The sequence below is a fragment of the Vidua macroura genome, chromosome Z (assembly GCF_024509145.1).
Source record: "Vidua macroura isolate BioBank_ID:100142 chromosome Z, ASM2450914v1, whole genome shotgun sequence".
NCBI lineage: Eukaryota > Metazoa > Chordata > Aves > Passeriformes > Viduidae > Vidua > Vidua macroura.
This window is the reverse complement of record NC_071611.1, coordinates 63572347-63587713: the sequence shown is the minus strand read 5'-3', so window position 1 is coordinate 63587713 and position 15367 is coordinate 63572347. Positions and strand designations below refer to the sequence as shown.

The following is a 15367-nucleotide window of genomic DNA, read 5'->3' as shown; positions in this document are numbered from 1 at the left end:
GTCAAGTAGTAAAAAAGTGTTTACAAATAACAACATAAAAATACTTGCAATCTAGAATTGCAAACAATTTATAATGTTGCAACATATATGAACCTATATGAAGACAGACAATATCACTTATATTCTATATAGTTAACAGAAAAAAATAACTTTATAATGTAACCAGGGTAAAGCTAGAACTCTGCAGTGAAAACAATGATTTGCCAGATTCACAGCTAGTTTTTTACAATGATTTGCCAGATTCACAGTTAATTTTCTTAAGAGTAACTAACAGACCTAACAACAAACAGTTACATTAAGCATCAGCTCTGCAAAATGTGGAATATAAGAGAGAGAAAACTGTGAGCAAACAAAAAACACTAAAACAAGGAAGGCGAAAGAAAAGAAAGTTGGAGGTTTGATGTATTAAAAACAAATGTACAAAATCCCAAGGCATATAGAATTTAATTCTGGAGCAAGAAAAAAGTCCATTTTAACATACATCTTCTCCGTATTCCTTATTTTCAAACATATGAACACAGTCATTCACAATGGTTTGTAGTACTTCTTGATTATGATCAATGCACTTCCGAATCTTGTCAAGGTGAGGAAGAAATTGAGGAAGAAGACTCTGCTGGTTAGCTGGGAGAGACTTAAACTGCCTCTCTGTTCTGTTCACTCGTTCATGCATATTCGTTCTAAAAAGCAAAAGTTTTAAATATTTAGAAGCAATATACACACATGCAAATAGTTCACTCTAAGCTATTACAATTATTCGTTTTTATAACACAGAAAGTGAAAGTTTTCTAGAATTTTTAGGCAAAAATTCTTTTAAGCTCTAGTTCTATCAAACCACTTTATTTAAACACATTCAAGTTTCAGAGGACTATACTTTCCTCCTCACTGTTTCATCCTCAGCCACTCTTTTCCAGAGCAGGTGATCAATACCTTAACACTCGAATCTATAAAATTTAACAACCAACCATCTTCCAAGTTTGTTTCACAAATCCAATTTAAATTGAATTAATTTGAATACAGTGGTAAGCTTCGGTTACAGAAACAACAAGATGTGGAGTGGGGATTGGGATCCTCAATATCCACTGCTTTCAGGAGAACTGTAAAAGTCTCAGTTGGACCATACCAGAGTTCTGGAAGCCCCACTAAGATACTAAGCTACCTTCTTTTAACAGCATATTCCTCATAAGTACTGTGAACATGATCAAGTGACTGATGCAATAATTTTCCACTTCCCCAGGATAAAAGTTTCATAAAAATGATGACTCTTCCGATAATTTGCTAGATTTGATTTCTGTCTAAACTGACAGAACTATAGTAGCAAATCACTGTTATGACAACTCTAGAGAGATAATCCAATAAGTGATACTGACCCTTCTGAACACCAAATGACTTTAGCTGGTCTAGTCATACTGAAGTTTCCCAAATCTTGTGTCAGCATACAGCAGCACAAAGCTGAAAAAACTAGCCATTATGAGAGACAGCTGCAATTGCTGGCATTTTAGTTACAACCTCATTCTAGAAATTTGACCAGGTAATATCTCTTTCACGTGTTACTGAGAAGAGCTTGTTCACTGCAATAGCAATACTGGCTTAAAATTACATTAAAGGACAAGAAACAGAAAAAAAAAAACAAGAGGAAAAAAAAAATAAACTGATGCTCTACATAAAGCACATGAGCTTAGCTCAAAAATATCTTCCTGAAATTTTATCAGCAAAAAAACCTTTGAACCTTATTCTCCACCCTTTTATCCTAAATTACAACCATCTAGCAGAACAACTAACAGAAAACAGAAAATTTTTATGTCTAGAAGACAAGAACAAGATCTGAAAGATCTTATTCAAACAGATGTTTCCAAGTTAACTGGAAATATCCATTTATTAAGTACCAATATATGTAATTTCACCTAAATTTAGAATTATTTCTTTGAGACGGAGATAATTTCATTGAATTTCTATACTGGAAATCCAAATCACATCCTTTTATGTTTTTACTGAAGCAAGCATTCAAAAGCAACCCAAAGCCACGGTTCAGCAGAAGGCTGAGAAAGATACTCCCAGATTCTAAGGCCTGAGGGTGCAATTATACCACTAATATAAATAAATTACAGGTCGGAATTAATTAGTAGCAATCAGTATTAGATACTTTTAACTAACTAGGTCTTTCGATATGTCTAAATTGAATTTGAGAATTCACTCTGGAAGAGACATTATTCAGACCAACCTCTGGCTCAAACACTTGTCCTGGAAGACAAATGAAACTTACATGGACAAATCTCAAATAGAAGAAATTATGTAAGTATCACTCACCCCTCCCAAGAACCTCACTACGATGTACATATAATGCCTGTCCTACATTGACAAAAGAGGGTCCAGCACATAGTAATGAGCCACATGATGGGGCTTTGTTAGCTGAAGTACAAATCTGCTTCCCAAACCCAGAAACAGGAAACGGTTTACCAAAACACTTTCCCTGGCTGGACTTTTCCAGCCAGGCTCAACTACCTTGCAATGCGAGTAACTTGCTTCCTCGTCTACTAAACGGATTCAGTCCTAAAACTAGGTATTCCCCATCACCGCTGGCTCATTTCTATGGGGCCAGCAAACCTCCTTCTGACTAAACAGATGTTATCAAAACCGGCATAATCCCTAGCAATAATCCCTAGCAATAGGTCTTATCTCTTCTGCAAAGTAAAACGCCTTTCAAGAATTTCCACCCATAATCGAAACTCCATTTTGCATTTCTTTGCCGGCAAGAAATACTATTGTTTTGTGGGCTGTACAGCGTCTCAGAGCATTTTATCTCCTAAGAGACCTCAAGGTACTCTTTTCAGGTTTGATGTTTTCGAATTGACAGATATCAAGGCGACTTTGCGCGTAAACCGAAAGGAAAGCCGTGCAGAAGCCCTCTGCCGACTGGGGCTGCGCACCGCGCCGCCAGCACGGTGCTGCGCACGGAGTGCAGAGCGGGAGGCAGCCGCACGACGCGCACCAAGAGCGAGCGCCCTGCTCCCGGGGCCGCCGCGAACCCTGCGGCGGCCGCTCGGCGAGAGGAGGGACCCCGGCAGGGCCCGACGCCCGGAGGGCGGGCCTCAATTACCCGTAGTATCGGAAAGCGTTGATGATCCTCCGAAAATGCTCCCGCTCCAGACGTTCCTCCTCCTCCACCGCCCTGGCCGACGCCGTCGTCGGCGCCCTCGGCTCCAGAGGCTGCCGCCTCCGCCCCTCGTCGCTCAGCGGTGTCGCCCGCTCCGCCTCAGCCTCCGCGCCCATGCTGCTCCCGCTCTCTCCCGGCCACGGCAGTTGCTCCCGCTCCTCCTCGCGGCCTCGCCGCAGCCCCCTGCGCATCACCTTGGCGGGCGGCTCCCTCTCGCCCTGGGGACGCGGCCTCGGCAGCGGCACTTCCTGGGACACGGCGCACGTGGCCGACATCCCCCGCGCCCTCCTGCGCCCGCGGGCACGGCCGGCGCGCATGCGCACCGCCGCCCTTCCGCCGCGCGCCGTCAACCCCACACAAAGGGTATCGCGAGAGGAGGGCGGCGCTGGCTACGCGCATGCGCATCCCATCCGGTAGGTGGGGGCGCGGCGCTCCCGAGCCGGTGTGACCGGGAGCGGGGGCGGCTCGCTGGCAGAGCGCTGCGCGCTCCCCAGCCGGTTGGCATCGCAGGCGACGCTGGCTGTGGCGCGGTGTCCGGCCCCGGTGTGTGAAGCGGCGCTGACGCACCTCAGGCGTACCGGGGAGGATGCCCAGCTGCCGGGCTTCTCGGGGGTGCCCAGGCACAGGAAGTACCGGCTCAGTACTCAAACCCCGCCTCTCCGCCCGGCTGCCGGCTCCCGGCTCAGGTACACACCCAGCCCGGCTGGCAGGCAGCCGGGGCAACGAGGTCACTGTGCTGACAAGAGGCACTACTTCACACTCTGCACCAGACTGAAGACGGATGATGTTTCCTGGGGAAGACGGGCAAGGACCAACTGTGGGGAGGGAAAAGCAAAGTGTCTAACCATACGTGAGTAACTAAATACTAGATTTCCCCCCCCCAACAACATACATTGGCCTGGATGATGGGCACATCCTCCTCCACCTAACAGAACTTGCTTTGACCAGGTGCAGACACCATGTCATGCAGCAAGTCACACCACACACCTTTGCACCGTGCTTTGAGAAGAGGTGGCTGATACAAGACTGACTCATTTGTAAGGGCCCATCCCCTCAGTCTTAAAACCTAAAGAGCCCTACCATACCTCCTATGTGTCAAAAGATAGGGCAGTCATTTAGTAATCCAAGTAAAGCAGCAGGAATAGGAAAGGGTTTTGGCACACTGACTTCCTCTCTGTGGAAATAGGAGCATCAGCTTCCTGAAATAAACACTTTCACTTTACTCTTGCACTGCTCCTGCTCTCTTGTAGCTAAAGTAACTGACCAGGCAGTGAATGGACACTGGACACTGTGTTCAGTGGCAGTGCCAGAGAGAAACCAAAGACATACCCAGTTTGATGGACAGAAGAGTCATTGTTCCCAAGTGGGTATGTAAATTAGGAAACACCTTGTGTGTGACAAAACCAACATCTGAATCAATGAGTCTAAACAGAAATTCAGCTTTTAGACTTTGAAGGTTAGAGTAGGAATCATAAGCTCTGAGAGATGAAAAGTTTGTTTCTACATTAGTGTTTATGACTCGTCATATTATTTTAACATCAGAAAATCACCTTCTAAATATCAAACGAATAATATACTTGTATTTCTATCCTTATAAAAAGCCATTAGCCTTTTATTGAACAACACCACCACCTCTATCGCTCCACATTTCTGAATACATGCGCGACACAGAGCAAAGCTTTCTCTCACTTGTGACAGCCTGAAATTGCTGCCAGCAGATGACACCACTTCCAGAAAGTTATCTATTTCTTCACTAAAGAACCACAGGCTTCTGTCATGCAGCTCTCCCCAACCACTTCACAGCTATCATAGCCCTGGCAATGCAAAGGCATTCACCAAGAGCAAACTAGATAAAAAAATATTTTTTCTGTCAAGGGCTGTACCACCTTCAAACCAAAAGCGTTCTGCCAACATGCCAAGTAACAGGCCAACTCTGTAAGTTTTTATAAATGGCACATAAAATACTTTATCTACCAAACAGACTCAGAAGTGGAGTTGCTGCAGCAACTGGCAAGAGCGCACAATTTAAGGACAGCAAGTGAGCCTGATCAGTTTCTACATCCATGCTATAGCACTGCTTGCTTCTTTTACTACTTCTTATGGGTGAACTGTCAATGAATTTTCTGGATCCCTTTTGAACTTGCTGGTACTGTCTGCCACCTTTGGCATTATATCTTAGAAGGTCAGAGTCTGCTGCATAAATTATCACCTCTACCAGTGTGAAATATCACCTTAATATAAATTGGTCAATCTGTTTCAAATGAGGAAGTGGTGACTAGTATTTGACTAGTATTTGTAAGATTTGGTGAATACTAGTTCTACATCCATTTGACTCATAGCTTTCAAGATATTGAAATTTAGTTGCTCTTCTTTTAACTCCACTATGGACTCCCTCCAAATGTAGAAACCAGAACTGCCCAGCTCTGAAAACATGGGTCCACTGGTCTTACACAGGAGCCAAGTAAGACCACCTGTTTTGTTTGCATCACAAATGCATAGCTCTGTATTGGAGCTCATCTATAATTTTTCCCTATAGGAGCATCTGACAAAACTGAGCTTCTTGCCTCAGCACCAGTGTTGCACTACTTGAGAATAAAGTCAGGTGATACCATTGTTCATTCCTTCCCTCTTCTGAAAAAGCACACAGAGCAGGTGGAAGTGGAAGACTGTCCCTGTGGGAGGGACCTCACTCTCGAGCAGCAGAGGACTGTGAAGAGGAAGGAGCAACACAATCTCCATCCACCTGTGCTGCTGGGAGACAGGAGGTAGAGAATTTGTGCAGGAAGTCAAGCACAGGAAGAAGGGAGGTGTGGGGGGAAGGTGTTTTATGATTTGTTCTTAATTCTCATTATTTCTGATTTTATTGGCAGTAGATTCAAATAATTTCCCAAAACCACATCTGTTTTGACTGCATGTGAGTAACTGCTGAGTGATCTTCCTGTCCTTATCTTGATGCACGAGTCAAGATGCAAATCCATTACATTTTTTCCCCTCTCCTGTTGAGGAGGGGCAAATAATAGAGCAGTTTTGGTCCAAGGACAGCCCACCACAGCCATTCCATGCATTAGTTTATCTCTTGCAATTGTACCCTTTTCAAAGGGAAATAAAAACAAAAATACAGTAGAAAGTCAGACAGTCCATCACAGCATATGAGCAAATGCAAGACGAAGAATTTTTAGTGCAAAATAATAGTACAGAATTATATTTGGAAGCACTTTGTTTTAAACACAGCTAAACACAGCTGTCATCTGTGATAACATCTTTTTCTTATACATAGGTTTAGGACTTTTACAATAAAGTACTACATTTCAATCACTGACCAGTTCAGCTGTCACATATCAAATAATAAAATCCATCCTTTCCTTTCCATGTCTGTAGTTTTTTTTTTTATTCTGGCTCATAAAAATGTACCCTATTGTCTAGAAAATATAAGAGTTAAGACATTATTTATTCAGGAACAAAATATGATCCAATTTCCTAGTTTGTGTAAATCTATATACACACATTCTTTAACAAAGCTTTCACATTTGTCTGGCATTCCTGCTTTCTGAACATTTCACTCACAATATTTCAGTTTCATTTCACTTTCAATGTGAGTTATGAATGTTAATAACAATTATTTCTTCCTTCTTCCTCCCTGAAGCATGGATTTATTATCTAGTTGTCTGTGCCATCCCAGTCAATCTCTGCAAAATATATGTACTATATCTTGTCAATGATGCATCTCCATTCTCTACATCTTATTTCCCCACCTTTTTCCAACAATCTGAGTTCTCTTCAGGTTTGTTTTCATTTTCTTAACATCTATTCCCAACTGCTGTAAACAATACACAACACAAAAATTACAGTGCAAACACCAGAGAGGTATTTAACAAGTCTAAATAAGTTAGCTGTGCTGTATTCAGTTACTGAATAAGCAGCATATCAACTTACATAAATTTACATAACTTACACAACTAGTTTCTCTGAGCATGTTTGTCAGTGATAATAAGAATATTCAAGGCTCCTAAGAATATTCAAGGCAATCACTGTCATTCCTGTATGATCATTTCAAATTGCAATCATCCATGTTCAGATATGCTTATTAATCCAACAGAAGCACATCTTTATGGTTTCATTTTGTACACAAAAATCTTCATGTTCTTTAAAATGTACACGTTCAATCAGCCAAAGCAGGATTGATTAAGGGAAATTTAAAGAATGCACTGTTCATACTCCTAAACGGAGTCTCTGTCTTCATATCCAAGAGAGAGTTAACAATTACTTACAAAAGCTCTTGTGTTATATGAAGTAGCATTATGATCATACACAGAACATTTGCTCTGTTGGTTGGCTTGCCATGTATGACAGTCTTGGTGTTTTTAAGTCATATCAAATGGAACCCAGGCTTTCTATATTGTCATGCTGTGACCTGCTGATCTAAAATAAATACGAAGTACATATCTATCCTGTAGTCTTTGCAAGTGACATCACTGTATATTAGTGATAATATAATTCCCCTAACACATTTGTTTTCATTGATATTTTATCCCATATTCATTCTCTTCCACGTTTTTTATTATTGTTTTATCATTAAGTTATAGTGGATTCAACTATGTGGATCTTAGAACATCTCATTTCAAGGAACTCACAGTTTTAATTGAAATAGACTCAGAGTAATGAGCAAACATGGGATTGTAGAACTTAAAGAAATATAGATCTCTATCATTCTTGTAGTACTTTCGAATAAAAGTATTAAGCTTCTTTTTAACACGGAATAGGATATATAGATTCAATTTCCAGTAACGTTACTTACTTTCTTCCCTCAGCTTGTTTAATTCCTGTATTATATCACTATACACATAGGATAAAAGCTCTTCTTGGGATTTTGTTCCATCCAAATAATCTGAGGAAGAAAAAAGATGTGTTCATGAGTTCTATGCCAGCTATCTGTAATGGCAATTGGCAAAGTTTTCAGTATTCCTATAGATGCCAGCAGAAGAGAAGGAAAAAAAAAAACAAAAACAAGAACAGCACCTCCCATTTTCCTCTTCCCCAAACTTGTTTTACATGTTAAAAAAAAAAAAAAAAACCAACATAATGGAAAATAATTCTAGTTAATAATTCATTTACAATTTTTTGTGGTACAAAAGTCTCCATAAGCATAATGGTAATTATGTGAGGACAGTGAAGCAATGGAATAATTTGGCAAAAAGGTTTCTGTGCAGTAGATAATTGCAGGTTCCTCAGTTTCAGCCTTTGAGCAAGTTATGGAGGAGCACTGCAGTTCTTATTCTTACTGCACAGCAAGAAGCAGTGTGCTAATAATGAAGAGGCCACCCAACTTCCCTCCCCTTCCCTCTGGCCTCACTCCAGAAGCAGGTAGTCCAAGAGCTGTGTTAGTGTGAGCATCACACAAACTTGTGGCACTGCCCCAACAGCTGCCCCAGCTTTGCCATGCAAAACTGGTGACTGTAGTGTGGACAGTCAGCACCTAGAAAGTATCTTCAGCTTATTACAAGACTTCATCAGGATTTCAGTTTTGTTCTGAAGAACTCTGCCAGTACATCAGCTACTGTCTCAGAAGCTTCCTATTTAGACATAAGTGTGTTATCCTGTTAAGAGGACTTAATTAGTGATCAGAACATTTTCTATTAAAACTTCCTAATTTTCATTATTAAATAACAAAACCAAAATCTCTATAGGCTTGAAATATAAACTAATAGAAACATCAAAACCTACTAAGTGCCACACAAACATTTGAAGAAAATTTTGTCCCTTTAAAAAAAAAAAATCCCACAATTCAACAAAAACTGCGCAAGTGCCACACTTAAGCATTTTATAAGTTTAAAATTAAGGATACCATACCGACTTGCATACTTGCATTCTCTTCCAATTCATTTTTATATTTCAAATACATAGGCCACACGTGTCCATCGAAGTACCCTGGTGTATCTGCTGGCTGATAGACTCTGGTGCTACAGAAAAATACATATGCGTTCCCATATAAGTTTTATATTTTCCCCTAGTGTCAGCTGGTTAAATAACAGCTTTTATCAAAAATAAAATAAGAAAGGCTGGCTATATTTTTGTTGGAGCCAAGAAGGCTCCTTTGTTTTAATTCAATCTGTGACATGAACTTCTGCTGTCTTTTGCTATCTTACCTATTTCTGCCAATCAAACCACATTTAAGATAAGGTAAAAGTTTGGGGGTTTTAATTTTGTAAAAGGTATTACAGATAAACTGTATTGACACTACTTCCAAAATAAGCTAGTTTTTGTCTATTTAATAGGTATACAGATTTCTCAAGCTTTAAATGACTAGTTGTTTAGTCTAGACTCTTCCATTCTGGACACTAAAGTCTTAAGTGAGTCTAGTGAGAAACCAAGAAAATGAAATGGTATCACCCACAGCCAGTTGAACAAAAGATGTCTTCACTCAGCCAGCAGATTCTGACTTTGTGCAGAATCTGCACAAAGTGCAGATATTATTCCAAGCACACAGTATTGCTCCAAATTTAGACGCAAGTCAGACACTAGCTCAATAATCTAGTTTAGATCCACGGTAAAATTAATGGACAGTCTAAACAAAACCATACACTTAACCCACATGTGAACATCGTTACTCAAAGAATAATCATCAATGAACTGTATTTAAGCAAGAATAAGAGTGCTTGGTATTTTTTTAGCCATTTCTCATTTTCAACGTAGTTTTACTCAAATATGCAATCAGTAATGAAATCATTTATCAGGACAATAAATTCTCTTTTTAGCGTTTGTAAAGCACTTCATAATTTAATAACCATGTGCTCTAAAATAAAAACCAAACCAAACACACCTCAAACTAACAAGCAGAGGATAGATGATCTTAATAGTTTACATTTTACAAGCACTAAAGAAAAGCTAGTACAAAAGGATCAATTCAGGGGGTGCAGTGACTCTTTTTAAACAAGATGTCAATAATCTTACCTCCTTCTCCTTTTGCACTCTTCATAAGGAAGGGTCAAAAAATATCTTCTATTCCATAGTTCATTAAGTGGCCTAAGATAATAACATATTTAGTTCCCTCTTCCATTTTAGGGTAGCTTTTTATTTACCAGGTTACATATTACTGCTTACTCATAATTGTAAAGGAGAAAGCCTTCAACAATCAAAATATAAACATTTTTCAGATTGTCACATGTATTCTCTGGCTCTTCTGTCACAACACCTGAGCTTGCTGGGCTTTTCATCCAATTGCGAATGCTTGTCACCATTTCATCCATATAGAGGGCATCAAGTACTAGATGAAAACAAAGTTAAACATCCCTTAAAAACAAAGAATAAAAAAGAAAAAAAAGAACCCTTAAGTATCCCTACATTAATCAGTAAGAATCAAATAATCTACATACAAATTTAAACAAAGGGGAACAGGATTACCCCGAAGATTTTATCGGTAGTTCTGTGTTTGCTATTGATGATTTCCTGAAACCAAAGCTTGTACCAGGACTGGAGTATTTCTATTGGATGTAGTCTCTCTGAACTTATGGCATCTAATATTGTCTGAACTGAATTCACAGCTTTTGACTTCATGACAGAAGCTTCAAGGACTGCTCACCGCCTTCACAAAACTTGTAAAAATTTACTAACCCTGAGACCTCCACCATTTTGTCAATTGTCAGAGGGAGAAGTAGACGCTCAACATTTTTTGCTTTGGGTTTTAATAAAGTTCATCAGGTGGGCATAGAGAGAGTTAAAGGACCATGGTGTACAAAGCAAAATAGCACAATGTAACACCTGTTTTTGTCTGTAGACACACAAGAATATATTGAGGAAGTATTAAAAGGTAGAAATGAGGTAACTTTTGGATACCATAACAGCAAACACATTTTTAAAGAGCTTTTAAGAGCAGCATTAATCCTGGATATTTGAATAAGAATGTCCATTTTATCCCTCTACTTTCACATTCCATTTACAAAGATTGCATAGCTGATAATGACCAGTTTTCAAGTACAACTGAAGGGTCTGACCAATACTCTCAGCAATACATTTTGTGATCACGAAGTATCAACAGAGATTAGCTATTAACCAAGCAACTGTTTACGAGTAGATATGACCTGACACAAAACACTGGCCTAAAGTGGATCTGGATCTTGATGTCTCTAGGAATATATTGAGCCAGCATTAATCATGAACTTAAAAATATATGTTCTTTATGTGAGACCTAGCATTAAATAAAGGTTAATCCGAAGTTTTGACTGACTTGGAAAACCTAATAGCGATGTCCCACGAGCGCACCAGAGAAAGCAGAAAAAAAATGGCCATTACCAAGTGATGAGATTAAGCTTATGCCAGTACTGCAAGCCAAGACTTCTAAGTGAACAGTACCATTTGCTACTAAACCAGACACAAGAGAAGAAATAGGGGAAAATATTCAAAAGAGAAAAGGAAAGGTCAAGCACTAGCTTGAGCTATTTACTTGTCAAGCAGGTTTTCTTAGGTATCTCAGTGAGCTGAATGAAATTAAGAAGAGGATTGCTCTGAAACAACCATTTGTTTACTGCCTTGCTTGAAAGGGAAGAGAGCGAGGGGATGGGGTGGAAGAAGTGTTGGAGCTCAGCACAACAATTTCAGTACAATGTTCAAAAGCAGTTCATCAAAGTTACTGACCATCATATAGCTTAAATCCACGTTCATCTGTTTCTACTTCAGACTCTGGCTGAAGGGGAAAAAAATTTAATTTTTTCAAGGTTACTTTTATGACCATGCTGAGAGATACATACCCTGGTTATAAACATAAGGATACACTTTTGTATCCAATTAGTTGAATTTATCTTCAACATTAAACTGATGTAAACAACTGTTAAAATAGACTACAAAAAATTTATTTAATCTAGAACAACAAACACTTCAAATCATATTACTTAAATTCATTAGAGCTTTACTTGAGAAAAATGTGTTTCAAAATACAAGCTGTTTTTCTGTTTTGACTTGGGAGACAAAGAACTACTTATTGTTGTATGGGTGTGGGCTTAAGATAGTACAATTAAACTCATTAGCACAAAGGGCCTTGAAAAATGCATCCATGATACATCCATGCCTTATTTTAAAAGAGTGGCAAAGAAGACAGGAAATTTCTTTTGGCTGAGTATATTCAGTAGTTTGGCCATTTAAATTTCAGTTACCCCAGTGCTTGTTTTATGATTCTTGTGAAATTAACATTACTTTAAGCAGCACAAATTTTAAAAGTTCACCAATAGGAGAACTGCAAAAAGAATTGAAATCTACTCAAGCCTACTTTCACCTATCAGGTTTTTCCATTAAAACTGTTACCTTAAAGAAGTCATCTTGAGAGATTATATCACAGTTGGGAAGCATATTCTTAAGTTTTTCTGCTAGCGTTGTTTTCCCTCCATTTGTTACACTGTTAAAAAACATTGTAAAAAGTTCAAGGCAAAAACTAAACTTTTAAACATATGTACAAGCTCACACATACATTTCTATATACTTATATGCAAATAAACAATACAACTTCCCCCAAATTTTAGTCACATTAAATACTCTCTACCTCTAGAAATTTTCTGGCATGTTCCAACAGTTTTCAATAATCAGTACAGTAAATCAAGCAGTGCCAAGAAAGATGCTACAGACACCCATACCTGAGGTCTCCAACTGACACAGAACAATTTCTTAAGAGTTACATGCTATAAAACTATACAATTATATGTTGCATTTGTAATCCAGTTAAAAAAAAAATTAAGTATTCAGAAATAGAAATTACATCACATCATTCTGAGAAGAAGATTAGTCTTAAGCTATAGAGGAAATTTAATTTTGTATAACTTACCCCCCAAGGCCAATAACCAATACTTTCATAGTTTGTTTTTTCCTCAGTTCTTCCTTTTTACTGTCAAAAACAATAGCCAGTGAAAAATCTTAATTCAGGAACAAGAAGCCAACTATGGTATTAAGAAATACCAATTTTACAGTTAATTTGTTTTCTCTCTGTTGTCCATCATTTTTCTTTTTGCAAAGGTACAGTCAGCATCTCAGCTGCTTGTTCTAGTGCTAACAAAAAACCTGCAATATATATGCGTCATCTTAAATTCCAATTTATTTTTGACAGTATTTTAATAATTTGAAAGGAACTCTGGGAGACTCGATTCTAACAATATCATACAAGTTACTAAAGAAAAGCACAATCACTAGCTCAAGCATTAACAATATAAAAAAAGACTAGGTAAACAAAAGCTGTGATGGCAAAACAAACAAAATCATTAAGAAAGAAACAAGTGTCATGCTAAAGAGAAAAGATATTTTAAACTTTCTTGAAGACTTGTAACAAAGAGTATGTTCAAAAACTTTTATAATCCTGGTCTCAGCAATGTAATATTCACTGTGTAATTCACTACTCCCTTTCTAAGGGTATTAACAGCACAGACCATACAAATCCTCCTCCTCTGCCCCACCACAGATTAATCTGGAAGCATTAAAATTACTACAAGGGTAGTTCAAGCCATCCTAGCTGACTTAGTATTGAGAAGGACTAGGTAGCACTTATTTTCCCCTGAAAAGATCAAAGAATAAACTCTAAAGGTTAATTTGTCCACCATATCCCTGCTGCTGACACCATATCCCACCAGCTCTGCGGCTCTGACTGCCTGAAAACACCTTCAGCAGTCAGAGCTGCCAGGACACACAATCACTGCCTTGAATTACAGCTCTTTCCCTTGAACTGTCTTCTGGAATAGGTAGAATTGCAGAATACATAATGAACTATTCTGGAAAAATACTGCAGCTGAAAAACAGTTCTGCAAAAGACAGGGGAAACAATGTTTGTTTCACACATCAATTTATAACTATTTACCCACATGCAAACACCTTTTCACCTGCTCTATCCTCCTAGGTCAGACTTATGACACCTAAGACCTGAAAGGACTAAGCAGGTAAAATTCTCCCAGCCTCCAACAAACAAGTATATGTATTGTACTAGAAAAAAGACTGTTACAGAGCATCAGTATGAAAACAAAACCACATTGTTTCTGTGAAAGTAAGCTCTAGACACATGTGGAGCCTGAAATAATATCATCATCTTCTATTTGGTGCAATGACTGGAAGTTCCACTGTTTCACATGTCTGTGATATGATCTTCCCATGCTTTTTAATGTATGGTTATGTTAACAAAAAAGCCAACAAAAGACATATCGACTAGTCCAAGCCATCACCCGCATGATAGCCATAGCTTTGCAATGGTGCTGCTTATCTACAGTAGTTGGCATTTGTGAGTTTTTTAAGTTCGTACAAATTAATTTTCTAGGAATATTATCATTTTCAAATTCAGTGATGCATTGAATGCTTATAGTACTGGCTACCATTGCAAAGAGGGAAGACAGGTAATTTTTTCTTAAGAAGTGATGATACTCAGACTACTTTAAAAATAAGATTAAAAACCTCGTTTCTAGAAGTCATCAGTAAAGTTTGTGTTGCAGAGGATTACCCTTTGTCCCACAAAGGGTGTTATGCAACAAACCAGACAAACGCGTCCACCTTTGGACTTTCATTCACGTCATTGTCTACAAGCAAATTAATCCCAGTCTACGACAAAAAATACCGTCATAAAAAAACCACACCAACTCTTGTGCCCCCCTGAGTAACGTGTAAAACAAATTTCAAAAGCAAATTTGTCAGAAATGCTGCAACACAGAAATCCTACACTACTCTACCTTAGGTCAATTTGTCTCTTTAAATAGAGCACAAACCCATGACAGCGCTAGCACATCATTGCAGTCACCCCATTTTTAAGGGCATACCGCGGCAACGCTCCCACATACGAGGCCACCCGAAGGCGCACCGGACCCGGACCGGGAACGTCTCTCACAGGTACGGGCCCACACAGCGGGGCTGGCGGAGGTTCCCGGCCGCGCCTCCACCAGTTGCAGTTCCAACACTTCAGCGCCTCCGGAGCTGGCACTTAACTTCAATCACGCAGTGAGGGTGTTAGGAGCACATTCTTCAGCCAGCAAGGCTCCGCGCAGGCGGAGCGCCCGCCTCCTACGTCCTGTCACGGAGCTGTGCGGGGCGCGCCCGCCACCGAGCCAGGGCGGTCCCAAGCGCACGACGCCCCAGCCGACTTCCCGAGAGCAGCCCCTTCGCAGCCGCCCGGCCCCGGCCCCGGCCCCGCCGCCTGGGCGGCTTCTCCGGCCGGGCGGAGCGCGGAGCGGGAAGCGGCGGGGCCTCGTCCCGCGGCTCGCGCTGATT

At 39.8% G+C, this 15367-nt stretch overlaps 2 protein-coding genes and 1 long non-coding RNA gene across 9 annotated transcripts in view; 1 reads left to right on the top strand and 2 right to left on the bottom strand.

Moving 5' to 3' along the window:
* The window catches only part of CARNMT1 (carnosine N-methyltransferase 1), a 21139-nt gene extending 17634 nt beyond the window's left edge, over positions 1-3505 (bottom strand). The window contains exons 1-2 of the mRNA XM_054003675.1: positions 3095-3505; positions 482-677 (exon numbers count right to left, since the gene is read on the bottom strand). Coding sequence (XP_053859650.1) covers positions 482-677; positions 3095-3468 — 570 coding nt within the window. The 5' untranslated portion in view covers positions 3469-3505. The remainder of the gene's footprint in view (positions 1-481; positions 678-3094) is intronic.
* Positions 602-15263, bottom strand: NMRK1 (nicotinamide riboside kinase 1). 6 transcript variants are annotated; one of them, XM_054003682.1, is made up of 10 exons: positions 14920-15263; positions 12957-13016; positions 12443-12533; positions 11780-11828; positions 10250-10412; positions 10100-10171; positions 8999-9108; positions 7947-8036; positions 6904-6968; positions 5994-6240 (listed from the first exon to the last, which is right to left on the bottom strand). In XM_054003682.1, the coding sequence occupies exons 2-9, from the start codon at positions 12983-12985 to the stop codon at positions 6949-6951; spliced, it is 624 nt and encodes a 207-aa protein (XP_053859657.1). In that variant the 5' UTR covers positions 12986-13016; positions 14920-15263; the 3' UTR covers positions 5994-6240; positions 6904-6948. The 6 variants fall into 6 exon arrangements, with proteins under 6 accessions (XP_053859654.1, XP_053859657.1, XP_053859656.1 ...); XM_054003679.1 differs by lacking the exons at positions 5994-6240; positions 6904-6968 and adding an exon at positions 602-677; XM_054003681.1 differs by lacking the exon at positions 6904-6968.
* Positions 3557-6518, top strand: LOC128822107 (uncharacterized). Of its 2 annotated transcripts, none has more exons than XR_008441356.1 (2): positions 3557-4001; positions 5804-6518. It is a non-coding gene; the product is annotated as an uncharacterized LOC128822107 (long non-coding RNA). The 2 variants fall into 2 exon arrangements; XR_008441355.1 differs by having other exon boundaries at positions 3564-4001; positions 5799-6518.
* Positions 15264-15367: the final 104 nt, after the last annotated feature.

What these genes read in the sequence shown, in the direction of transcription:
- NMRK1 (XM_054003677.1), bottom strand. Translation starts at nt 12,985, where the DNA reads ATGAAAGTATTGGTTATTGGCCTTGGGGG. An exon ending in TTTCTCCTTTACAATTATGA is followed by an intron (nt 10,172 to 10,249) that starts GTAAGCAGTAAT and finishes TTATTATCTTAG; the next exon opens with GCCACTTAATGAACTATGGA. An exon ending in GAATGCAAGTATGCAAGTCG is followed by an intron (nt 8,037 to 8,998) that starts GTATGGTATCCT and finishes TTTCTTCCTCAG; the next exon opens with ATTATTTGGATGGAACAAAA.